The 26,535-nt window shown below is 35.2% G+C and overlaps 1 protein-coding gene and 1 pseudogene across 1 annotated transcript; both read left to right on the top strand.

The window, feature by feature from the left end:
* The first annotated feature begins 1,083 nt into the window (after positions 1 to 1,083).
* LOC114924112 (receptor-like protein 40) lies at positions 1,084 to 14,475 on the top strand (annotated as a pseudogene).
* Positions 13,692 to 14,255, top strand: LOC140184256 (uncharacterized). The gene has a single exon (XM_072234577.1). It carries the CDS (start codon positions 13,692 to 13,694, stop codon positions 14,253 to 14,255), a length of 564 nt encoding a protein of 187 aa, XP_072090678.1.
* Positions 14,476 to 26,535: the final 12,060 nt, after the last annotated feature.

The raw sequence follows: 26,535 nt of genomic DNA, 5'->3' as shown, positions 1-26,535 counted from the left end.
AGTTTTCCCAACAAAGTGGTATCCAGAGCTTTGGTTGTTTATCTCTGTGCTGATTAAATGGAGGAAAATACTCATGGACCGAATATGGTCAAATTGAATTCTCAAAATTATTCAATTTGGAAGACCCTCATGGAAGATATGCTGTATAGTAAGGACTTGTATGATCCTGTGGAGGGAGATAAATCCAAAGGTACTAAATCCGAGGCTGAATGGAAGAAGCTGAATCGGAAGGCAGTTGCTTTGATGAGGCAATGGCTTGATCTTAGTGTGTATCCACATGTTGACACCGAAACGAATGCTGAGAAGATGTGGAACAAATTGAAGGAGTTATATGAGAGAAAGAATGTGCAAAACAAAGCATTCTTGATTAGGAAGCTTGTCAATATGAAGTATGTTGAAGGTAAATCAATGCCGGAGCACTTGAGTATTTTTCAGGAGACGGTGAACCAACTGACAAATAATGAAATCACTTTGAATGATGAGTTGCAAGCCTTGTTGTTGTTGAGCTCTTTGCCTGATAGTTGGGAAGTTCTGGTTGTGACACTGACTAACTCAGCTCCAAAAGGAAAGTTGACGTTAGCAATGGTTAAAGAGAGTATGTTGAATGAAGAAGCCAGAAGAAGAGAGCGAGGTTTGACTAATGCCTCCTCCCAATCAGAAGCACTTGTTTCAGAGTCACGGGGGAGAAGTCAAAGTAGAAAACCTCACAGTTCTGACAGGTCAGAGAGTCGAAGCAAGTCAAGAGGAAAGTACAAGCCAAGAAAGGAGTTCATTTGTCACCATTGTGGCAAGCCGGGGCATATCAAGAGGTATTGTAGGTTCTTGAAAAGAGAACAATCAAGGGGAAGAAACGAAGACAAAGGTAAAGATAGTGATAAAGAAACTGCTGCTATTGTTTATGAAGATGTTCTTATCACATATGATGAAAATTATGTGAATCTTGTCTGTGATGATTCCACTTGGATTATGGACTCTGGTGCCTCATGCCATGTCACTCTGAGACGTGAATTTTTCACTTCCTATACTGCCGGAAATTTTGGCAAGATCAAATTGGGAGATAAAGGAGTGTGTGATATCATTGGTATGGGTGATATGTGGCTTGAAACTAATATCGGATGCAAGTTGCAGTTGAAGAATGTTAGGCATGCGCCAGATATGCGGTTCAATCTCATTTCAGTGAAGGCATTGGATCAAGAGGGATACTGCACTTCCTTTGGTAGTGGAAAATGTAAGATTACCAAAGGGGCTCTCATTGTTGCTAGAGAAGACAATAGTCTTACTACTCTCTACCGGTTGCAAGCAAAGTTGTGCAAAGAAGATGTGAATGTAGCTGATGATTCCTCTTCTGATTTGTGGCATATACGTCTTGGTCACTTGAGCGAGAAAGGACTAAGCGTCTTGGCCAAGAAGCACTCACTTCCAGTGAAAGGTACAACTTTAAATACTTGCACTTATTGTTTTGTTGGAAAGCATGCTAGAGTATCATTTCATAATTCTGGACCTCATAGGAGATCACATGTTCTAGATTTAGTTCACACTGATGTTTGCACTATGGATGCTAAGACACTAGGTGGTGCATCATATTTTGTTACTTTTATTGATGATTATTCTCGAAAAGTGTGGGCTTTTGTTTTGAAATCTAAAGACCAGGTGCTCGGTATCTTCAAACACTTTCATGCAAGTGTTGAAAGAGAAACAGGAAGGAAATTAAAATGTGTTCGAGCAGATAATGGTGGTGAATACAGGGGTCCGTTTGAAGAATATTGTAAAGGACATGGAATCAAGCTTGAGAAGACGGTTCCTAAGACTCCTCAACATAATGGAGTTGCAGAGAGAATGAATCGCACTATCAATGATAGAGTCAGGTGTATGCTCTCTCATGCAAAGTTGCCTAAATCCTTTTGGGGTGAAGCGATGAGGACTGCAGTAGATTTGATCAACCTTTCTCCTTCTGTTCCACTTAATGGTGATGTTCCAGAGAAAGTTTGGAGAGGGAAAGATGTCTCCTATAGTCACTTGAGAGTGTTTGGCTGCAGAGCTTTTGTTCACATTCCAAGAGATGAAAGGTCTAAACTTGATGGGAAGTCAAAGCAGTGTATCTTCATGGGTTATGGTCACGAAGACTTTGGTTACAGATTATGGGATCCGGTGAGCAAGAAGATAATTAGAAGCCGAGATGTGATTTTTCTTGAAGACCAAACTATTGAAGATCTTGAGAAGACAGATAAGCCAACAGTAACTGTTAGACGTTCTGTTGATGATGAACCTGGTCCTTCCACTAGACCTCCTGTTGATGGGGGAGATGTACAAGTTGATAATGATGGTGATGATTTACATGATGAACCTACACCTCAACCTGAGGTGCCAGATGTTGAAGTTCCACCTGAACCACCAGTTGAGCCTGAATTGAGAAGATCTACTAGAGAGCGTCATCCTTCTTAGAAATACTCTCCTCATGAGTATGTGATGAATACTGAGACTGGGGAGCCAGAGAGCTACCAGGAAGCTATGTCTGATGAGCATAAAGAAGATTGGTTGAAGGCCATGCAAGAGGAAATGAAATCCTTGCATGAGAATCATACTTTTGAATTGGTGAAGTTGCCGAAGGGTAAGAGAGCATTCAAGAATAAATGGGTGTTCAAATTGAAAGCGGATGAAAGTGTCTCACGGCCAAGGTACAAAGCTCGATTGGTTGTGAAAGGCTTTGAGCAAAAGAAAGATATTGATTTTGAGGAGATTTTCTCTCCAGTTGTGAAGATGTCCTCTATCCGAGTTGTGCTTGGATTGGCGGCTAGCTTGAATTTAGAGGTTGAGCAGCTTGATGTGAAGACTGCATTCCTTCACGGTGACATAGATAAAGAAATCTATATGGAGCAACCAGAGGGTTTCGAGGTTAAAGGAAAGGAGCATCTTGTATGCAAGTTGAAGAAGAGCTTATATGGGCTAAAGCAAGCGCCAAGGCAGTGGTACACAAAGTTTGATTCCTTCATGGAAGGTCATGGGTACAGTAAGACTTCTTCTGATCATTGTGTGTATGTTAAGAAATTCTCTGATGGTGATTTTATAATTCTCTTGCTTTATGTTGATGACATGTTGATTGTTGGTCATGACACTAAGAAGATTGAAAGTCTTAAGAAAGACTTGAACAGATCCTTTGCTATGAAGGATTTGGGTCCTGCAAAGAAAATCCTTGGCATGAGTATCACTCGTGACAAGAAGAATGGAAAACTATGGTTGTCGCAGCAGAAGTATATTGAGAAGGTTTTAGAGAGGTTTAGCATGAGTAATTCCAAACCTGTTAGTACTCCACTTGCTAGTCATTTCAAGCTGAGTTCGCAGCAATGTCCTACAAGTGAGAAAGAGAAAGTGGAAATGAAGAAGATTCCATATGCATCTGCAGTTGGCAGTTTGATGTATGCTATGGTTTGCACCAGGCCAGATATTGCTCATGCAGTTGGAGTTGTTAGTCGGTTTCTCTCTAATCCTGGCAAGGAACACTGGCAAGCAGTGAAGTGGATTCTCAGATACCTTAATGGTACTTCCAGAGTTTGTTTATGCTTTGGGAGTGGCCAACCTGTGTTGGATGGTTACACAGATGCAGATATGGCTGGGGATCTTGATTCAAGGAAGTCTACTTCTGGTTATATGATGACTTTTGCAGGGGGAGCTGTGTCGTGGCAATCTCGACTTCAGAAATGTGTTGCTTTGTCTACTACAGAGGCAGAATACATTGCTGTTGTTGAAGCTTCTAAGGAACTCTTGTGGATGAAGAAATTCCTACAAGAGTTAGGCATCAATCAAGAGAAGTTTGTGTTATTTTGTGACAGTCAGAGTGCTATCCATCTCAGCAAGAATCCGATGTTTCATTCTAGATCGAAGCACATAGAGGTGAGGTATCATTGGATACGTCAAGCGCTTGAGATGAAGTCATATGCACTTGAGAAGATCCATACTGATGATAATGGTTCAGATATGATGACTAAGAGTTTACCTGCAGTGAAGTTTGATTCCTGCAAAGAGAAGGAGGGCTTGGTGGAGCAGCCTATCCCCACTTGAGTTGGTGAGGGGGAGATTTGTTGGTGGGTCCCCAATCTCAAGTGGGGCCCACACACATATTAAAAACAAAAAAAAAATAAAGAAAGAAAAAAAGTGGCTAAGCCACGGTGTGAGAGAGAGAGAGAGTTGGATCTTTCATTTTGAAAGAAGAAGAAAGAAACAGAGAGCAGCGCCGAAGAGGAGAAGAGAAATTAGGGGGAAAAGGGCAAGCCAACCTTGATCACATTAACTTGGTAAACTTGCTCCATTTCTTATGAAATTTTAGTATGTTGTTCCTGGTGTAGAGATGAACATTAGGATATAACTTATTTGTTGTATTGCCTTCTCTTTTGCCTGATTTGAGATACTCACTTTTGTGGAGGGTTTATGTTGATTCCATCAGTTTTGATGATGTATTTTGTTGATTGTTGAGATGCCCTAGTGTTACTAGGAAGACTGTTTGTGTACCCATTATTCTGATAGTGGAAGATTTTTCTGAACTAGGTCCCGTGGGTTTTTTGTCCCTCTTTTGGGGGTTTTCCCACGTTAAAATTCTGGTGTCTGATTATTTAATTTTGCCATTATATTTTGCTGTTTGGAGTATCTTTGGTGTTGCCCATTTAATTGCACAAGTTGTGGGAAAATTATTTTTGGTGCTTCCGCTGTTAGACAGGTTCTTGATTTAAACCTGTGTTGAGTTTTCCCAACAGTGACAACATTAATTCCTCTGTACTCAATTGCTGTTATGTCATAGGTTCGTGCTGCTTCCTCTTGGGTGCCTGGTGCCTACATTAGTTAACAAAATGTTACTTCCATTTTTCCTTTTAGAGGTTGGTTGAACTTGGTTTTTGGAATTGCAAATGTGTTTCTTCTGTAATCCTCAGAATTTTAAAATTAACCTTTAAGACCTGAAATTATTTCATAAATAATTTTATTTTATAGTCAGTCAACTTAGTGTTGGCCAGTGATGTGAAATGCTACATTGTATGCTAACATGTTCGCTGATATGGCACATCAACAAAACTGTTGTTGTTAACCGATCAAAGACTAAAATGACTAAGGAAATATAATTTTAGGGATTAAGTAGTAAATTTGAAAATTAAGAAACTTAAACACGCTTCAAACTTTGAGTGACCAAATTGAGCCTTTGTTGAGTTGTGTTGATTTTAACATACTGTATGTATGTTCCAAGGTAAGGATATTTGTTTCCAAGAACTCTTCCATTCTGACGATGCCTGCAGAACATTGACAAAGCATTAGTGATTCATATCCAACCCCAAAATGCACATTTGTGCTGTGTTCATAAAGACTACCACTACTCTTTGTGCAATAACTTTATTAAAAGAAATTCATATAATGTGTTCTTTGCTTTTGTGCATTCCTGCTATTTATGTTTTATATTGAGAATTATTTCATATAGGTTGCTTTTGGATACTCAAACATAAGTACAAGATAGCTATATATAATTAATCTCCACTATTAATAAATACAAAACTTATGAGTTTTTTCTTTTTTTTGGGAAATAAAAATTTTGTGCATATCTCTATATTCACGACAAAAGGAATTTAATTTCTATATTTCTGTATTTATCTTAAAGATAATATTCAGGTGCAACAATAGTGTTCCTTTTTTCACTTTCGAATAAAATAGAGTTGAAGTATTAGACTTCAGTCTACAGAAAAACATTAGAGTAAAAAAAAAAGTTGCTAAGAGAGTTTCTTTTCAAAATGATGCAGTATGTTGGTTGATTCTTTTCTGCTTTGTTCCTTCATTCGGTGTTTGGTGCAAGCTAAAAAAAATGGTGTTCATAGTAGAAGCATCCCTTGAGTTGTAAGCTTCAAGTACACCTCCCTTTCCCTCTCTCTTATATATTCTTGGATTTCTTCAATGTGTCTTTCAATAATTTCTCATGTCCAATATCAGAAAACAGACAATTTTCCACATTTGAAAATAATCCATTTGAGAGAAACAAAGATTTGTGCGGGATTCAACTGGTGAAGAAATGTGAAGATCGTTCAAAGCTTCCGCTACCAACACCTGATGATAATCAAGACTTTGAATTTAACTGGTGAGTATTCTAATTGCAGGGATAGCCTCGGAAAATACTTTTACTCCAGATGTTGTTAGGTTGCTAAAACAGATCATTTAAGTCACAACTCTAGGTTTTGGTCTTTTCATGTGTATAATCTTAGATTATTTTTTCTTTATGTGTGTGCTTTTGAAATTATTATATTTGCCTTTTGTAAGTATGTTGTATGTAAAATTAAAGATAAATATAGTATGTTGCTTTCTCTATTATTGAAATAAGAAAATAATATATTGTGTTCTCTGTATTATTATTGTAGACTTGTCTCTCTTTAAATTTTGTTTTATTATAAGCATTAGTTAGTGTTCCGAAGTTACCTAAAACTAGAGTGAGACCCGCGCAATGCGTCGAGAGGTAGATTATTTATACTATATAGTATATTTTAATAAATATTATATTAAAAATATTTTAGAGAACATATTATAAATAGATTTTGAATTTATTTATTTTTAAAAAAGACATAGATTATTTATATTAGAGTTATACAAAACTGTATTTTTTTTTCATTTTTCAATTTGCATTAATGACTACACTTTGTCTTTTTTTTTTTGCAGTTTTTTTGTTTGTAAATAATGAAAAAAATAAATGAATGAGAATGAAAAACATATAAAAATGTTATATTAAATTTAAGGAATTTTTGACAATTAGTATAAGAGATTAAGAAATGAAGAGTAGTAAGAGTCTTAATATGTATAAGTGGTAGAATTTGAATATTTGTAACTGAAAGTTTTTATAATTATTATTATTATGACACTTTTAATGTATGTTTATTGTATTTAATTAGTATTTGATGTTTCAATTGAATAATAATAGATAAGAATTTTTTGTTTTAATTTTTTTAAAACATTTTACTAAATAATGATTGGTTGATTTTCATCTAACAATTTTGGGTATTAACTCTTCCCGTCTGTCATTACCATTACAAATCCTTCTACAACAAAGAGAATAAGACATGGTCAAAGAATGATAATCCATTCTAAGTAAATTGTGGAAGTAATACTGCACATGTGGAATAACAATTTGAAAAAGAGGAACACGTAAATGTAAATTGTGAAAGAAGTACTTTGTGGAAGCAATACTGCACATGTGGAATAACAATTTGAAAAAGAGGAATACATAAATGTAAATTGTGGAAGAAGTACTCCACATGTAACATAACACAGTTTATAATTTGATGATGAAATATTGCAATCGAGCAATTATTTTAAATGCACATTAATTTTGGTTGTGAGTGTTGGACAGGACCATTTACAAAAGAGGAATACATAAACTTGTGCTACTTCCAATGAGTTCACAATTAAAATGTTATTATTTATAACAAATAAATAGGGCTATTGAAAATGATATTGAACAATTAGAAGAGTAAACGACAAAGTTAAAAATCTTTGACGTTGGTCTGAGACCTAGAATCGAACTCTGGAGAACCGTTTACAAAAGTGGAATATATAAACTTGTGCTACTTGCAATGAGTTCACAATTAAAATGTTATTATTTATAACAAATAAATAGGGCTATTGAAAATGATATTGAATAATGAGAAGAATAAACGGCAAAGTTGAAAATCTTTAAGAAGATACCTGAGACAAATTTCCTATGTTGGCGGCACCGAATGGTGACGTTGATCTGAGACCCAGAATCAAGCTCTGGCAGGAAAACCGCAAGAGGAGGAATGGAGTTTGCCCTAGTTTCTGCAATTTATGCAATGCGGCTCCGCCGGAGATGGACATCGCGATGTACAATTTGTTTTGAAGAAAAAACAATAGCTCATGGGACCGGAAGAGGATGGAGGAAATAGGATGAGGTGCTAAGAGGGTGAGGGTTTGAGAAAGGTAATAAGCTCTTTGGTCTTGAGAGCTTTTTGTTGGGGTAAATGTTAATTTGTGTTTTTGTTGTTTTAGAAATAAGAATTGATTTGAAAAAAGTTAATTTGTTGGTTTTTATTGTGTTTTTTAGTTGTTTTTTTGTGTTTTTTTTATGTGAAAATAAAAATTAATTTGGCAAGATTTGAGTGGTAAATTCTAAAATTTTGTCAAGTAAGCGTTGGTACTGACATGACTTTAGTAGGTGAAGAGAAATAACTTAGAAGCAATGTGGGTAAACCTATGTACCTACTTTTATATATTAAGAATAAATTGGGTTGCATTTGAGCTTAGACGTGAGGTTCAGCTCCTTCTGTGGCAGCGTCCGATTTGTACTGTGCCGAGGTGCTGCTGTCTGGGTTCTTCGTAAGGAGGTGGAGGTGATACCTGCAAGGAACTCCAATGCTTAAGTTAGGAAGAGTTCTAAGCAGGTTTTTTAGTAGATCATGTTCTAGGCGTAGTTCCACTTTTAATGGTGGATAATCTTTCTATTTTCTTAGAAAAGTTGTTGAGATTTTCTTTTTAGATAAGTGTAAAATATCTAAGAAGTTAGTTACTTATTTGAATAAATAGAGCTGAACTACTGTCATCAAAGTCGAATAAGTTGAATCTCTTGAGTGGACTTCTATTTTAGATTTGACCGTAATTTTGGACTAAAATATGAACAGTTAGTATAGAGGTGATGATATTTGACTGCTCCACGTTAATGGTTGTGACTTGAGAGTTTTGCTCATTCACAGGTTTATTTAGAAAAAAATAAAATAAAAAATGAAAAACAAAAAAAGGTTTGGCAATATGTTTCAATTTGTCAGGTATTGCTCATGTTAATATGCTTTATTCATTTAGTCGCTCTTAAGTGCAAGCAAGGTCGACAAAATTCATAAACGAAGCATCCCTTGAGCTGTGTTAGGGATATCAGCCAAGTTAGAGAAAGGTAGTTAGACTAGTTAACGGTTTATCGTTGTAAATTAAGTGTACAGAAAAATATATAAAGTTTTTGCAATAATATATATCATAACATGTTGATTTTAGAAGTAACTTTCCACTCATGTGTACTTGATAAAAAAGTGATAAACCAAATAGTTTTGAAAAATTTTACAATTGAATTGAAGGTCTTTAAGAAATAAAAAGTATCAAATAAGTTCAAAGAAATTTTATAATTAAACTTGTACCAAATTTTTTAAGAATTGTAACTGATGAGTTTGGAAAACTCTTATTTAATTTTGATGATGAACAAACATTATTAAAATGTTTAATTACAAAATTATTAATTTGATCTTAATTTATAATTGTCTAATTAATAATTTTGTTGTGCAGATTTTATATTGGGCCGAAAAATAAATTTCTGGCTTAAGCCCAATAACCAACCCTGTTACATGTTTTATACCAAGTGGCTGAAATTTTATATTGATGGGCCAAGCTCAATGTTAATTACAACCAAGCCCATGGTTAATTTTTTTACAAGAGCTTCCTATGCTTGATCCAAATCCATCAGGAAAGCAAATGTTATTAATTGGGCCAGATTTAATATTTGATGCAACTAAACCCAATTATATGCAATGCTAATTCCTCGTGCATTACCCGAAAACAATGAAGAGGGAAGCCAAATTGTTCTCAACAGATCCAAAAAAATTCAAACATGTGTTGGATTTCAAATTACACTCAACTATCATTTATTACTTGGGAACTATGAGAGAGAAATTGACAAAGTGATGTGATTGCAAGCATCAAGGCTACACGTTTGTCAGTAAAAAGAGAAAAGGAAATTAATTCACTTTTATCTTTTTGGTTCATTAACTACTATTTCTCTTTCCTCTCTCTCATTCATCTCTTTCTTGTTTCTCTTCTTTGGATATTACACAGAAAATATTGGTAGCCATGGAAGCAAATGTAAGCTACCGAAAGGAAGGGAGAACAAGCTATAAGACCATCATGATGATGGCACGAAAAAGAAAAAAAAATAAAAGTGAGCTGTGGCTAAGATATTCACCAAATATGGTTAGATTTGGTGAGGCTATCTTGAGCCTTTCATGCTCAAAAATGAAAGAAGAAGATTCGGCCAGCTAGAGGAGATTCTTGAAGCATGGCTTGTCTTTGATTCTGCTCAACCACCACAGGGAGTAGCTAGTGTGGCGAAGTGATGGTTGAAGGCAGAGATTGAAGCAGATGAAGTCATCATCATCATGAAGCATCAAGAGCCAGAAATCCATCTTGGAGAGGAAGCCAAGGATGGAGAGCCCGGATTGATGAAGGGTGATGATCAAGAAAGGACTAGAGGTAATTGCATGTTGGTTAATGCATGGTTATCTCTTCTCTCTCTGAGTGGCCGAACCGGTTCTGTGATTGTTGAAGGAGGAAGAAGTTGGTTCGGTTTTGGCTTCAAGTGTGGAGGCTTTCCTCTTCTTTAAAAAGGGGGAACAACCACTGTTGGAAGCAAGGAGAAAATTTGAGAGTGCAAAGCACAGAGTTCTCAGAGCTACCTGAGCTAACAGATTTCTCTTCTCCTTCAATGTATTCTGTTTAGTATTTTTCTGTTTAATTTTGTCATGTCTTGAGTCTCATGGAAAAAGGCAAACAGTGAGGTTTGTAAGAAAAAGCCATAGAGCGGAAAAAGGCAGAGAGTGCAAAATTAAAAGAAAAAGCCATAGATGTCTTAGAGGTCCTTTGTTCATCTATGTTGTGTATCATGCTAAAACAGATCATTTAATATATAAAGTTAACGGTTTATCGTTGTAAAATGTAAATTAAGTGTGCAGAAAAATATATAAAGTTTTTGCAATAATATATATCATAATATGTTGATTTTAGAAGTAACTTTCAACTCATGTGTACTTGATAAAAAAGTGATAAAATAAAACAAATAGTTTTGAAAAATTTTGCAATTGAATTGAAGGTCTTTAAGAAATAAAAAGTATCAAATAATTAAAGATAGAAGATTAAGTATAACGATAGAATGCAAGTTAGCAAACTCAAATGCTAGAGACAAATATCCAAAACCTCGAGTGTGAGAAAGAGAGTTAAGTTTGTGGAGGATAACCAATGCAAGCATAGAGGTTTGATGCGGCAATTACATTGAAATAGCACCATTATTTTAGAAGTATGGGAAAATGACATGAATGTCTCAGGCTCTCAGCCTTCATGCATGTACTTTGAACTTTGAAAGGGTCTGCAGATTCCGTGTCCCCAAAATGAACGGCAACCAACATCACAATCTCGTGAGGTGAGTATGATTTATCATCACTTAGAACACCGAAAACAAGCTAAGGAAGTTTGTGGAGGTAATTAAATGAAGTGAAAGATAATTAAGGTTTGAAAGGTACCTGCGGGTGATGACTATATATGAGTAGACAAGTCTTGAAGATTCATGTAACAAAGTGAAATAGTAGTGACAAAAATATACTATCAAGGAACTTCACTATGAAGTTGTAACAAGAGACAAGTTAGTTCAGTTTGTCGAAGGCATTTAATGAAGAGGGGCTACTCTGAATAGTATCACCATAACTGCTTCACTATAAAAACCGATTAGTGTCCAAATATGTCATCCATTGAAACCTATTTCGATAAAAATGACAATGATGGGGTTGTTGCATTCTGTTGCTTTGTCCACACAGTTTCTTCTCCTCTTCTCATCCTCCCTGTTTACAAACTGTTTAACTTTGAATGATTCAATTACTACTCATCATCATGGGTGCCATCAACATGAGAGCAATGCCTTGCTGAGCTTTAAACAAAGCTTCATCATAAGTAAGTCTGCATCTTACAGTACTTTCAGTTATCCTAAATCTGTTTCCTGGATTCCAACCATAGATTGCTGCTCTTGGGATGGCATTGAATGCGATGAGCTCACAGGTCATGTCATTTCTATTGATCTTAGTAGCAGCCTGCTCTATGGTTCCATGGATGCCAATAGCACCTTTTCTCACTTGTGCATCTTCAAAGCCTTGATCTTTCAGACAATGACTTCAATCACTCGCAAATTCCAGCCAGGATAGGTGAGTTGTCACAACTGAGGCATTTGAATATTTCTCAATTTGGTGAAACCACATTGTCAGGTGAAGTCCCAACTCAAATTTCCCATTTGTCCAACTTGTTGTCCCTTGATCTTCGCAGCTATATTGAACAGCTTGAATTTCCATTTATCAACCGTTTACAACTCAAGGAATCCACTCTGAGAAGCTTAATTCAAAACTCAACCAGACTTGAACAACTTGGCCTTAATTTTGTCACCATTTCATCATCTGTACCTCACACGCTTACAAACCTTACATCTCTGCAAAGCTCTCTTTTTACCGATGTGAACTACATGGTGAGTTTCCTATCGGAATATTCTCTCTTGCAAACTTAACATCTTTGAATTTTGCGGAAAACCGAAATCTGCAGGGCACATTACCTGCATCCATTGGAAACCTGACAAATTTAGCTTCCTTGACTCTTCAAGATAATAGCTTTCATGGTGAAATCCCTCGCACTCTTTTTGGACTAGAGAATCTTGTTACTTTAGATCTAGCTTCTAATTTTTTCGAAGGCCGCCTAGCACTTGACATGTTTTTGAAGCTAAAGATGCTTAATGTTCTTGATTTGTCTTTCAACAAATTGTCCTTGTTCTCACAAAATAGGGATGTCAATGTGACAATCCTTCCTCAAATTCAATCGTTAGGATTGAACGGGTGCAATTTAAATGGAGAAATCCCAACTTGGATAATGAATCTAACCACTTTAAATAGCTTGGGCCTTTCTCAAAATAATCTTCAAGGTGAAATTCCATATTTCTTCTTCAGGTTAGAAAACCTTACAATTCTCGATCTAATTCATAATATATTGGAAGGACAGATCGAGCTTGACATGCTTTCAAAGCTCCAAAAGCTTACTATTCTTTCTTTAGGTGGAGGCAACAAATTGTATTTTCTTGAAGGGAAGAACACTTCCAACGTAACATTTCCTTCTCAAATTCAAATGTTGGATTTAAGTTCATGTAATTTAGTTCATTTTCCCAATTTTATACAACACTTGCAAGAGTTGACTGATCTTTTCCTATCAGACAACAGCATAAAGACAATACCGAGTTGGTTATGGAACAAAACAACTCTTGAGAGTTTGGAAATTTCCAACAACCTATTGATGGGAGAAATATCCCCCTCCATATGCAACCTGCAGTCACTTATAAATCTTGATTTATCTTTCAACAATTTATTTGGCATGATTCCATCATGTTTGGGAAGCTTTAGCCAATCCCTTCAACTTTTGAATGTCTCAGGAAACAAATTGACAGGTAATATTCCTCAAATTTATGTGAAAGGAAATGTCCTTCAGTTGATCGATTTTAGTTCTAACAAGTTGTACGGTCAATTACCAAGAGCACTTGTCAATTGCAGAATGCTAGAGTTTCTTGATGTGAGACATAACCATTTCAATGACTCATTTCCTTTCTGGTTGGGATCTCTTCCTAAGTTTAAGGTTCTTTCTTTACGTGATAATGAATTTCACGGAGCTATAATGTGTCCATTGAAATACACATTTCCCCAGCTTCAAATCATTGATCTTCTCAAAATGGTTTCTCAATGAAATTAACATCAGAAATAATCATGTGCTTCAAATCGATGATCATATCCAACAAAAGACAACTGGATTTCAAGGACGAGATTTATTTAAGTTGGAATGTGTTTATAAATATTGATTTGCTTTCATTTTCAATGTTCAACAAAGGAGTTGTCATGGATTATCTTGGGGGTCAATACCTTCATCACATGGTAGCCATTGATCTTTCATGTAACGAAATTTCTGGAGAGATTCCAGATATCATGGGAAGTTTGAATGGTCTTGTTGTGCTCAATTTGTCCAATAACATGTTTACTGGCAGCATTCCATCTTCCTTCGGAAAGCTTTCAAATCTTGAAGTTCTCGACCTTTCTCTCAATGACTTGTCAGGGAATATTCCTCAACAACTCACAGGGCTAACCTTCTTGAATTTCTTCAATGTGTCTTTCAACAATCTGTCAGGTCCAATCCCAGAAAATGGCCAACTTTCAACATTTGATGAAAATTCATTTAAGGGAAACAAAGATTTGTGCGGGATTCGGTTGTTGAAGAAATGTGAAGATCATCCTAAGCTTCCATTGCAAAAACCTGATGGCGATCAAGATTCTGAGTCGGGATCTTTCTTTGAATTGTATTGGATGGTAATTGTAATTGGATATGGGGGTGGCCTTCTTGCTGGGTTAGCACTGGGAAATGCTTTCGCCGTAGATGTTTTTAGGTTGCTGAAAAAGATCTTTTAAGTCACAAGTCTATATGTTGGTCTTTCCATGCGTGTAAGATTATTTCTATTTTTGTATTTGTATTTAAAGTTATTGTGTTTCTCTTATGTAAGAGTCAGCCATATGTAAACCCACATAAAAATAGACATGATAGAAAGATAAATATAGTGTGTTATATATCTATTTTAATTTTTCAATTTTTGAAATAAGAAAAACCATACTTTGTGTTCTTTGCATACAATAATCCATTTCCCTTTGCATACTTTCTCTTATGCTTATGCTTATTCAAGACACGATGTCTTGTAAAAAGATTATAATTATTCATTGATATGAAAAAGATTATAAGTAGATCAATTGGGCCAACAGTAATAATAAAATAAGGTTTCCGAACAAAACTAAAATTACAACCATCCATAGTCTAAATATTTTCTTGCAGTTCTAAGCCGTTTGTGTTTGGATCATAGAAAAATGAAATGCTGTCACTGCCATCACAGAAGATCCCACCCAGTTCATCATCACTGGCTATGTTTTGTTGTTGATCCTTTGTGACTTCCTCATCAAGTTCATCTCCACAGGCATTGTTTGAGTTCTTTTCAACCAATTCCCTAAACAGCGAAGAGCGAAAGGGAAGGCCATGAGCCGTGGGAGAATGACTTGCTGCTCGAGAATCAATACATTTTGTTATCAAGACTGATGCCTACAAAACATTAACAAAGCATTAGTAATTCATCTTCATGATCAGCAACCCCAAAAAGCACATCTGTGCTGTGTTGATAATTAAAGACTGTATATATAAGGAGTATTTCACCTTGCAACACCCCTATATTCTTCAGAAGCCACTACTCTTCCTGCAATAATTATTAAAAGAAAACCGTATAATGTGTTCTTTGTTTTTCTGCATTCCTCTCAATTATGTTTTATATTGAGAATTTAATTCATATAGGTGGCGTTTGGATACTCAAACATAAATACAAGATAGCTAGCTATATGTATATAATTTTTTCCCTTTTGAATAAAATAGAGTTGAAGTTAAAGAGTTAGACTTTAGTCTACATTAAGAAAAACCTTAAGCCTTGTTTTCAGAATGGTGCATCATATTGATTGACTCTAAATAAATGATCGTTCAACAAAATGGTAAAAATGATTGCTAAGAGAGTTTAGTTTTCAGTAATTATTATCAATGATCTTTTTTTTGCTTTATAGGTCATTGCAAGCTAGAAAATGGTATTCATAGTAAAAGCATCTCCTGAGTTATACGTTTTTTATTGGAACGTTGATATATGACTCAAAAACTGCTCAATTCTTGTGATCTTGAACAAGTATTAATGTTATTTTTATTGCTAAAATTGAAGTAATACTTTTTTAATATTAAAAAAATTTAATTTAAAAATTAAAGGTAAAAAGTGTAGCAAAAATATAAAGAACTGTGATATTAAGTTATTAACTTTAGCAATAGGTTTTAATTACTGGTAAAGTTTATAACTACCGCAGCTACTATAATAAGTCACCGTAGACTTCACTTAATATATATACCATTAAATAATAACATATACAAATATTATTTTCCTTGTTAGCAATAATATTTATGCTTTCGATTCTGGCAGCAGTTACTTTTTCTCTTACGTATAGTTGAGAAAGTTATTTTTATAAGAACTAAAAATTGCACCTTAAAGTATACTGTTAAAGAACTACACTACATATGAAATAGGAAGCAGAGACAAGAGAGAGTGATGCTTGGGTAGGATAACTAAGCAGAAAGGCTATTGTTCTGCATAAGATAAGGTTTGAAATAAAGTTGAACAAATATACCTATACTGCTATACATGATATGATGACTATGAGATACCATATATATACGGATGGCCATGTTATGGAAAAACTTGAAAATGACATGAATTGCCACAGTATGCCAATTATTCTAAACCAAAAAGCACGACCAATATTTTTCTTTTCTTACCCAAAATGCACGCCAATATTTCTAGTTGCAAGTAGTGTAAGAAATAAGAAGCACCACATAAAACTGTTGGCACCACTATCCAACTTCAATGCATGTTCCAATAAGTAAAAGGATGAAAATCAAAACACATCTATTAGAAAACAGAAGCATATAGATCAAATGATCTTTTTTTTTTTAAAACGAAGAAAGAGAAAAATAAAATATCTGGACCTCAAACCGATCCGTCCATCTATGTTCATCTGTTAGATTAGTAAATCAAACAAATAAACAAATTTTAATCTAATTTAGTTTCTTTCTAATCACCTGCTAACCCCACTAATTAATGGTTTATGTGTCCTTCAAAAAAAGGTAATAAGACAACTAAGTTATGAAAAAGTTTGCCATATCATATAAGTCCTTAGGAATAAAAGTATTAAATAAGTTTGTGGAGGATAATAAGCAAGCTGAGAGGTTTTGTATGTGACATGAATGTGTCAGACTTCCTGCATGTGCTTTGAACTTTGAAAGGGTCTGCAGAAGCCGCCACAATCAATAGTTTTCTTGTTTTCCCCTGAATGAACGGCAATGCCATATCACACTCTCATGAGTATGATTTATCATCACTATTGGCATTAGGAATAATACATACATGTCACTTATGCAGCTGCGTTACTTAAAGAAAGATAAAGATAACGAGAAAATGAAGCATCAAGGACATCAATGCAAGTTATTAACAAAGTCAAATAGTAGTGACAAAAATATACTATCAAGGAACTTCACTATCAAGCTGTAACAAGAGACAAGTAAGTTCAGTTTGCGGAAGGTATGGAATGAAGCAGAGAAGTTACTCTGCATAAAAAAGTTAGAAAAAAAAAACAAAGTATACAGAAATCAATATATGCTCGGTTGAAGTTGCAACTTGCAAATACTTATTTTGCTTAACCAGTGGTGTCGAGTGCTAGAAGAACCATGCCCCTATATATGGGATCTCAAATACTCGAATAAAATTGCCTCTAAAAAAAGATACTCAAAGTTAGTATGAAAAAAATCTTAGGATAGTTAAAATCACATGATTGGCCATATTATGCAAATTATGCTAAACCAGTATGTGGTTTCAAAAGTCCGCAGAACCAGCCATGACAAGGATCACTATCTTTCTTTTCTTCCACGAAATGAGCAGCAATATCACACTCGGAATAATACAAATGCATGTGACGTTACTTGCTGCATGTCTGCTACACAGTATCACCATCACTGCTTCACTATAAAAACCGATTAGAGTGTCCCAAACATTCCATCCATTGAAACCTACTGCTATACGATCACAATAATGGGGTTCTTATGTTCTCTTACTTTCTCCATACAGTTTCTTCTTCTCTTCTCATCTTCCCTCTTCACAAAGGAAAGTATGCAAAAGAACTTATCAAAAAATTTGGCCTAGAAAACTCTAAACCAATGGGAACACCAATGCATCCAAACACTAAACTTGAAAAAGATGATGATGGCAAAGATGTGGATGAAACACAGTATAGAGGAATGATTGGTTCACTAATGTATCTTACCTCCTCTAGACCGGATATCGTTCAAAGTGTGGGTGTATGTTCAAGGTTTTAATCTCACCCAAAGGAATCCCATCTTTCGGTTATTAAGCGCATCATTAGATATATTAAGGGAACTAGTGATTATGGCTTGTGGTATCCAAAATCTGATGACTTTTGTGCAGTAGGGTTTTGTGATGCAGATTATGCGGGAGATAGAGTGGATAGAAGGAGCACCTCCAGCATGTGTTGCTTCCTTGGAAGCTCACTCAACATGTGGTCAAGTAAAAAACAAGCCACAGTAGCTCTATCCACAGCTGAAGCTGAATACATATCCGCATTTGCATGTTGTTCACAATTAATTTGGTTAAAAACGCAGTTGGAAGATTACAAATTAAAGATCAATAGTATACCATTATTTTGTGATAACATGAGTGCTATAAATATTTCAAAAAATCCTATTTTGCACTCAAGAACCAAGCAAATTGAAATTAAATATCATTTCATTAGAGAACATGTGCAAAAGGGTACTATTAATATTCAATTTGTAAAATCGGAAGACCAACTTGCTGACATTTTTACAAAAATCCTCTGTGAAAACAGATTCTGTTCATTAAGAAAAAGCTTGGGAATGATTGATCTTGTCTCTATTGATAATTTGTGAAATTCTGATTCTGCCCAGTTTTGTCTCGTAGGAATGGACGAGATAAAAATAAGGATGATGGAAGGGATGTGATAAAGGGGGAGGCTATGCAGAAATTCATCTTCGTGGGCCATACCAAATCTTTTTGACTCCATCATGACCGTTTTGTTAGTTCCTCATTCTTGAAAATCACAATCTTTTTGAAGTCTTATCATATCTAGTTGAAAGAAGCATAGTGTCAAATCAAATCTTTCCTTTCAACTAATCCTTTGATTTAAGGAAATCACTTTTTCAAATTCTTGGAAACCTCCTGGTTAATAACGGCGCTCATGATGGTCATTAACTTCTCCCACTATCTCTCTCCAATCAGCATTTAATGCCCCTCTAACCTTCTTCCACTCACCTCACCCTTTGGCCTTCTCTTCAACCTCCATCCCCATTCATCTTCTTTACATAATGAAAAAAAACTGCACCAAGAAAGAGTGAAAGAATTCATCTCTCTCAAAAACCTTCCACTCCCCAAACTCACACCCACATACATATTCACTCCACTTCATCTTCTCCCTCACCTTCCACCAAGCAACCCGAATCCATGAGGCGCAAGGTAATAGCACAGAAATCCTCTGGAAGGAGGAAAAGTGAAAAGAACAAGGAACCCAGCGTTGACCAAGAAGAAGAATCGCACACATCACCGATTTCATCACCGCCACCTTCTCCACCAAAGAAAGCCACTCCCGGAAAGAGTTCTCAGAAGACCAAAGGTTTCGTGTTGCATGAGACCAGGGAACCCGCAAACCTTGAATCATTAGAATTCAAGAACAAATTTCACAAGCCACACTCTCACTATGATCCATCAAGGTTCTCTACATGTGCATTCTATGAATTCCACCAGGAAGTTTTGGAAAAGAGGCATATGTGTCTCTCATACTTAGTGAAACTTGATTCTATGGCTGCCAAAGGGATCAACCTACATCCTCTGTTTGACAATCTCAAATGGTCCCCATTACTTCTCATTCACAAATGGTTTATCCAGGATTGGTAAGGCAATTTTATGCTAATCTGCGACTGATTGATGGTAGTCTTCACTCTTATGTAGGGGTGGCAAGCGGGGAAGCCCGCCCTTAGGCGGGCTGGCCCGCCTCGTCCCGCCTAGTGAGGCGGTCCCAGAATCCCAGCCCGCCCCGCCTAACGGCGGGCTGGCGGGCCGGCGGGCCAAGCCCGCCAAATATCCTTTTTTTACTTTTAAATATTAAATAATATATATAAAGATATAAAAAAATCTCTTTTATTTTTTTACTTTTAACTATTATAATTTCTAAAAGTATAAACAAATTATAATTTTTATATTCACAAACACTAAAGTCTTTGTAATTATAAATATCTAATAAACATAATTATAAACTAAGTTTTCATCCAAAACATAATTATAAATATTGTTCCCAAAGCAAAATAAACATAATCCAAAACATAATTATAAATATTGTCTCTAAAACAAAATAAACATAATCCAAAACACTCAATTTTCATCTTCATTTTCTTGTAAGTTGGGTTGGAAGAAGTTGGATTTTGGTAAAAAGATATTGTAAAAATACCCCCTTGCTAAAAAATACTAAGTCCGGCGGGGAAGCCCGCCCCACCCCGCTCCGCCAAAGCCCGCCAAAACCCGCGGTTTAAGCGGGCTTTTGCTATTTGGCGGTCCCAATTTTCTATCCCAGCCCGCCTTTTTTGGCGGGTTACGCGGGCCGGCCTGGCGGGTTCAGGCCCGTTTGCCACCCCTGCTCTTATGTGAAGCGTGTGCATATCACTCTGAACGCTGAGACCATGACAAACCCCAATTTGACGGTTTGTTGTGTATTGAATTTAGAGTATTTTGATAACCTTTTGTCACATTTAGCCTATGAATTAGCATGGTTTTGTTATCTCTCCCATATTTGTGCCTAAGTGTAAAAACATGCTTTTTAAGCTTTATCTTGATGAATTCTAATTTCTCTTTGATTCCATAAGATGCCTTGATGTGTTTGCTAGTAATTACAGGATTGAAATAGGATAGGCATGGATCAAAGGAAGCAAGGAAGGAAGCATACAAGTGGAGAGAAGCACAAAAAGCCAAAGAATTGATCCAGGCCATGCACGCGTACGCGCACAAGGCGCTCGCGCACACATTGCGAAGTAGGCCAAGGACGCGCACGCGTACCGTGCGCGCACGCGCCGATGAAGGCACATGACCTCACTAATGCAACACGTGCCTGGCGATTTGAGAGGGTTTCTGAACCCATTTTGGCGCCAAATGCTAAGGAAGAAGAATAAAAGGATGAAGGATTAAGGGGAAGGCAAATTAGAGAATGAACTAGGGTACACACACTCACTAGGATTAGTTTAGTTTTAGTTTCTAGAGAGAGAAGCTCCCACTTCTCTCTAGAATTAGAATTAGGATTAGGTTTAGGTTAATCTCTCTTCTTAGATCTAGGTTTAATTCATACTTTGATTCAATTTTCCTTTATCAATTCTCAATCTTCTTCTCTTCCTCTTTCTAGTCATGTGTTTTAATAATTGTAATTCTTCATTTTGTTTTGGATAGATTGTTGTTCCTTTATTTCCTTTCAATAATGCAATTTGAGATAATTCATGTGATTGTGATGTTGTTGATTGTTGTTGATTAATTCTTTGCAATAATTGTAGCTAGATTCTATTCTTGTTGTCAATTTACCATGCTTTCCTTTTATGCCTTCCAAGTGTTTGATGAAATGCTTGGTTGGATTTTAGTGTAGATTTTGTCCCTCTTGGCCTAGGTAGAGTAATTAGTGACTCTTGAGTTATCTAATTCCTTTGTTGATTGATAATTAGAAGTTGCTAATTGATTTGAATATCTCTAAAGCTAGTCTTTCCTTTAGGAGTTGATTAGGACTTGAGGAATCAAATTGATTCATCCACTTGACTTTCCTCCATGGTTAGAGGTTAACTAAGTGGGAGTAATGGATAATTCTCATCACAATTGAGAAGGATAACTAGGATAGAACTTCTAGCTCTCCTACCTTGCCAAGAGCCTTTTATAGTTGTCAGTTTACTTTCTTGCCATTTATCTTTCATGCCTCTTATCCAAAACCCCAAAACACATCACAACCAATAACAAGACACTTCATTACAATTCCTAGGGAGAACGACCCGAGGTTTGAATACTTCGGTTTATAAATTTAGGGGTTTGTACTAGTGACAAACAACTTTTTGTACGAAAGGATTATTGTTTGGTTTAGAAACTATACTTTACAACGAGATTTTATTAGTGAAATTCTAAACCGTCAAAAATCCAATCGTCAGACCATCGGCGCTGAACTTGGCTACACGGATGAAGGACCGAGGGTTTACATGACTAACAAATGGGACTCACACGTCAGGTTTACATACAAGCAAGTTCTTTCTCATATCTGTGAAAATATGTCTGGATTGGACGGTACTGTTCCTACTCACAAAACTCTTGGACCAACCAGCTCACTACTGCACCGTATCATAACTCACATTTTGACCCCGCAGAGTGGTTCTCACAACAGGGCAACAATATCTGATTCTCTCATCATATTTGCTCTTGTTACTTCATCTCCTATTTCATTTGCTTATCTCATGATTAGACATATGTGTGAGTCTGTAAAAAGTACCAAGAAGGCTAATTTACCTTATGGAATGTTTCTCACGTGTATTTTTGAGTACTTTAAGGTAGATTTAATAAATGAGGATGTAGAAAACAAATTCTCTATGATCAAAGGAGGCAGAGCTGTTAAAAGAACCAAGGGTAAGAAATCTATGCCTTCGGATAGCGACTTTGAGAGTCAGCCTGAATCCTCCAAAGCAACCGAATCAATAAGGGAAATTCTCACTGAATTCTCCAATATGTCTGAGCTAATGGTGCAATCTCATAGGGCGGCTCGCAAGCTAGCCTATGAAAATGAAAGGGCTTAGGGGAGATGTAAAGATAGAGTGGGTCTAATGCTGGAAAACTTGGAGAAGGATCTGGGCATTGGTAGTGAAGAAGGCGCTGAAGACTCTGATTTTAATCTCTCTGATGATTAATTATTGTTTTCTTTGATATTGGCACTTTTAGGCTCAATTTGATACTCTGTTTTGTTAGGTTGGATGCTGTTAGTACCATAACCTTGTGGTACTTTGTGGATACTTTTGGGTTATATTTTGCATATTCTGTTTTTTATGTCAAATTCTTTTTGCAGGTGCCCCTTTGATGACAAAAGGGGGAGAAAGTGCTGAAAATTGAAACTGAAAAATAGAGAAATTGAAACTAGAAAATAGGGGATGAAATTCTCTTTTGAGAATTCATGATCACCCTTGTTAAAAAGGATACACCTGATGCTTGATAATGCATACTAATAATGCTTGGTTGATTATAATTGTAATGCATTTGTTTTGATCATGTGGCTGCCTGGTTGGTTATTAATATGTATTCTTGTGATAACTTTATCTTGATGAATATGTTTGCTACTAGTGAAATAGGAATATTCTGATTCATCTTGGTAAACATGTTTGCTAAATACTTTATTTTTTTGGCAGTTTCTTTAAAGCATTGGGTATGAAAATAAATGCTGAAAAAATTTGCTATGATCATGCCATGATTAAAAATATTTTCTTTCCATAAGTATGTTGCTCTGATTTGATTGGAAAATATTTTTAAAACAGTAATTTTTCAAAAGACTTTTTGATTGATCTAGTTTGAGCAGAAAATTAATTTATGATAACAAATGAGTTTTGATTATCAATCCAACTCTGCTCATAAATCAAATATTTAGCATCATGTAATAAATATGCTAAATAACATTGTTACTTGAAACTTGATTAAAATGTTACAGGTTAGTGCTTCCCTTGGTAAAAATGGCATATATCAAGGGGGAGCCATGTGACAATTTGAAAGGGGGAGAAATTCAAAAATTCAAAGGGAGTATTCTTTACTCTGTCTTAAATTTTTTTTCCATTTCAATTTTAATAGTGTTTGTCATCAAGGGGGAGATTGATGAGTTTGGAAAACTCTATTTCTAATTAAGTGATGATCAAACATTATTAATATGATTAATTGCAAAAATTATTAAATTGATATTGGATTGAATGATTAAATTATTTTTACAATGCAGGTTCTATTTGGGTCGAAATAAAAGAAATTGGCAAGCCCAAGTGTGTTACTTGTAGCTCAGCCTTGAAACAAAATGTCCAAATTAATTTTAGCTGAAGCAAGTTGTTATTATGGGCCAAATTGATCTATTATTGTTACAAGCCCAAGATTTTGCTAGTTACCCCAATGCATGATCCGAAAAATAATTCATCAGAAAAAGCAAATGTTATCATTTGTCTTGTGCCTTCCAACGATTCCATTTGTTATTATGGATGGACTTCAAAATCTAATTTGCTAGCATTGGAAATATAAATGAGAGAGAGAGTAATTGATTTGATGGCTTCAATAACTCTACACGCTATCTTATGCAAGGGAAGTTGAACTTTAATTTTACTTTATCATTACCCGTTAGCTAGAGTTCAAATTTCTCGCTCTCTCCTCTCTCTCATCTTTCTTCTACCTTCGGTCATATCATCACAGAGAAAGCATGGAGGCTATGGCTAGACACCGAAGAGATGAAGAACACTCAACAAAGACCATCACAATGATGGCAAGAAAAAGAAAACATAAAGTATGATGTGGTTGAGATTTTCACCAAAAATGGTAAGATTTGGTGAGGTAATCTCGAGCTCTTCATACCCAAAAAGAAAGAAGAAGATCTCGACCAACGAGGAGGAGATTCTTGGAAGCTTGGCTTGTCTCTGATTCTACTCAACCACCACAGAAGGTAGCTAGGGTGGCTACATGATGGAAGAGGCAGAGATTGGAGCAGATGAAGCCATTATCATTATGAAGCATCAAGGGCCAGAAATCCATCTTGGAGAGCAAGCCAAGGATGGAGCGCTCGGATTGATGAAGTCTGATGACCAAGGAAGAACTAAAGGTATTTGCATGTTGGGTTTTGCATGAGTTACCTCTTCTCTCTCTCTCTGGCCGAACTGGTTATGTGTGAAGGAAAAGAAGTTAAGCTTGGGTTTTGGTTTTAACTGTGGAGACTCCCCTCTTCTATAAAAAGGGTAAACAGTCACGGTTTGATTCAAGGAGTTAGAAGTAAGCAGTGAGAGTGCAAGGCACAGGATTCTCATAGCTACCTAAGCTTACAGATTTTCTTCTCCTTCAATGTATTCTGTTTTGTGTTTTTCTGTTTAATTTTGTCATGTCTTGAGTCTCATGGAAAAGGCAAACAGCGAGGTTTGTATGAAAAAGCCATAGAGCGAAAAAAGGTAGAGAGTGTAAAATTAAAAGAAAAAGCCATAGATATCCTTAGAGTTCCTTTGTACATCTATGTTGTGTTTCATGATTCTGTGGGAATCCCCTTGTAAGTTGGGTTAGCACTTTACAGTCTGTAATCAAGAAGATTATAGTGAAATTCCATCATTGTTGTGATGGAGACTGGATGTAGGCTGCACTGCACTTAACAGCTGAACCAGGATATATCTGGGTGTAATTTTCTCTCTCTTCTACTCCATTTCTGTTTCTACTGCACAGGAGATAAAACTAAAAATATCTCGTGCCAAGTGGCGAGACAAAAAGACAAGTCTCGTGGCTAGGGACGAGACAAAAATCAAAAAGTCTTCTCAAAGACCAGCAAGTGCAATCAAGTAAAAAGGGGCTAAGATTCAACCCCCCTTCTCTTAGCCACTGAAAATCATCAATATTAAAATTAGTAGTATAAAAAATATTTTAAATTTAATATTATGAAAAAATTAATATATATATATATATAAGGACTAATTTGATTAATTTTTAAAATTTTAATGATGAAAATGACTTACGTTAAAACTTTCAAGTACTATTTTGATTATAAATAATTTTTTTTTACATGTCAAGTGACATGTGACATGTTAAGTGTCACTAATCTGACATGTCAACCAATCATCTTGTGACATGTGGTATTAACCTATCATATCATTATGTCATATGACACTTAATGTGACACGTCATCGTCTAACTGATAGAAAGACCAATTTGACTTACATTTTATCTTTCAAATATTAATATAACTAAAAAAATTATTTAAAAATTAATTTAAAAAATAAGTAATCTTTTTTAAAAATGAATTTGACTATTAACCCTTTCAAATACTAATATGCAATACATAAAACTCTAACACCAATGTCCAATTGCAATGCATGTTCCAAAAAGTAAGAGATAGAATGAAACTCAAAACACATCAGTTAGCAAAAAGAACCATACAAATAAAAGAAATTAATATATATATATATATATATATATATATATATATATATATATCTCAAACCAACCCATCCATCTATGTATGTCTGTTAAATTAGCAGATCAAACTGAACAACATAAGTTTTGGTGCTTGAGTTCTAATTATTGAAATTTCATAAACGAATTTTAATTTAATTTCCTTCTATTCACTTGCTAACTCCACTAATTAATTGTTTATAGTTGTACACTAAGTATTTCAATAATATATTTTTAGTCCACATTTTTAAATATTAATAATTAACTAATGATAAAAAATAATAAATCTTGCTCATCCTCAAATATTCAACCATAAAAATACACAATTCTTTTTTTCAATAGTATATATCATAATATGGCAAATTTTAGCATTAACTTTTCCAGTCATATGTAGGGTGTTCAAATCCAAACCGATTTAAATTAAACCGCTCATTCAATTCAATCTAAAGCGAAAATCGATTAAAACCGTACTAATTCGAATTTAATTGGATTCTATTTTTTGTAAACCGCTGAATTGGATCGGATTTCGGATCTACTTTCCATAACCAATCAAATCCAATCCAAACCGCATAATGTGCTATAATATTATTATTTTATTATTATATTTACAATTATACTTAAACATGTTCAATTTGTTATACATTTTTCTATTATTCATGTATTATTATGATTTAATAAATATTTTATGTTAAAAATATTATTTATTTATTTTAACTAACATATAATTTTATTTCTATTGTTATGTTATTCTTGACTTTTTAAGATATTGTTAAAACTTACTATGCCATTATTGATTATTTAAAATTTGATGTTAAGACTTCTTATATGTATTTAATTTTTTTAATTTACAAAATCGCAAATCCAAT

This window comes from Arachis hypogaea, chromosome 4, assembly GCF_003086295.3.
Source record: "Arachis hypogaea cultivar Tifrunner chromosome 4, arahy.Tifrunner.gnm2.J5K5, whole genome shotgun sequence".
Classification (NCBI taxonomy): Eukaryota; Viridiplantae; Streptophyta; class Magnoliopsida; order Fabales; family Fabaceae; genus Arachis; species Arachis hypogaea.
This window is presented reverse-complemented; position numbering and strand designations above follow the sequence as displayed.

Bases quoted from the DNA above. Each gene is read 5' to 3' on its own strand.
- LOC140184256 (XM_072234577.1), top strand. From the start codon at position 13,692: ATGGATTATCTTGGGGGTCAATACCTTCATCACATGGTAGCCATTGAT.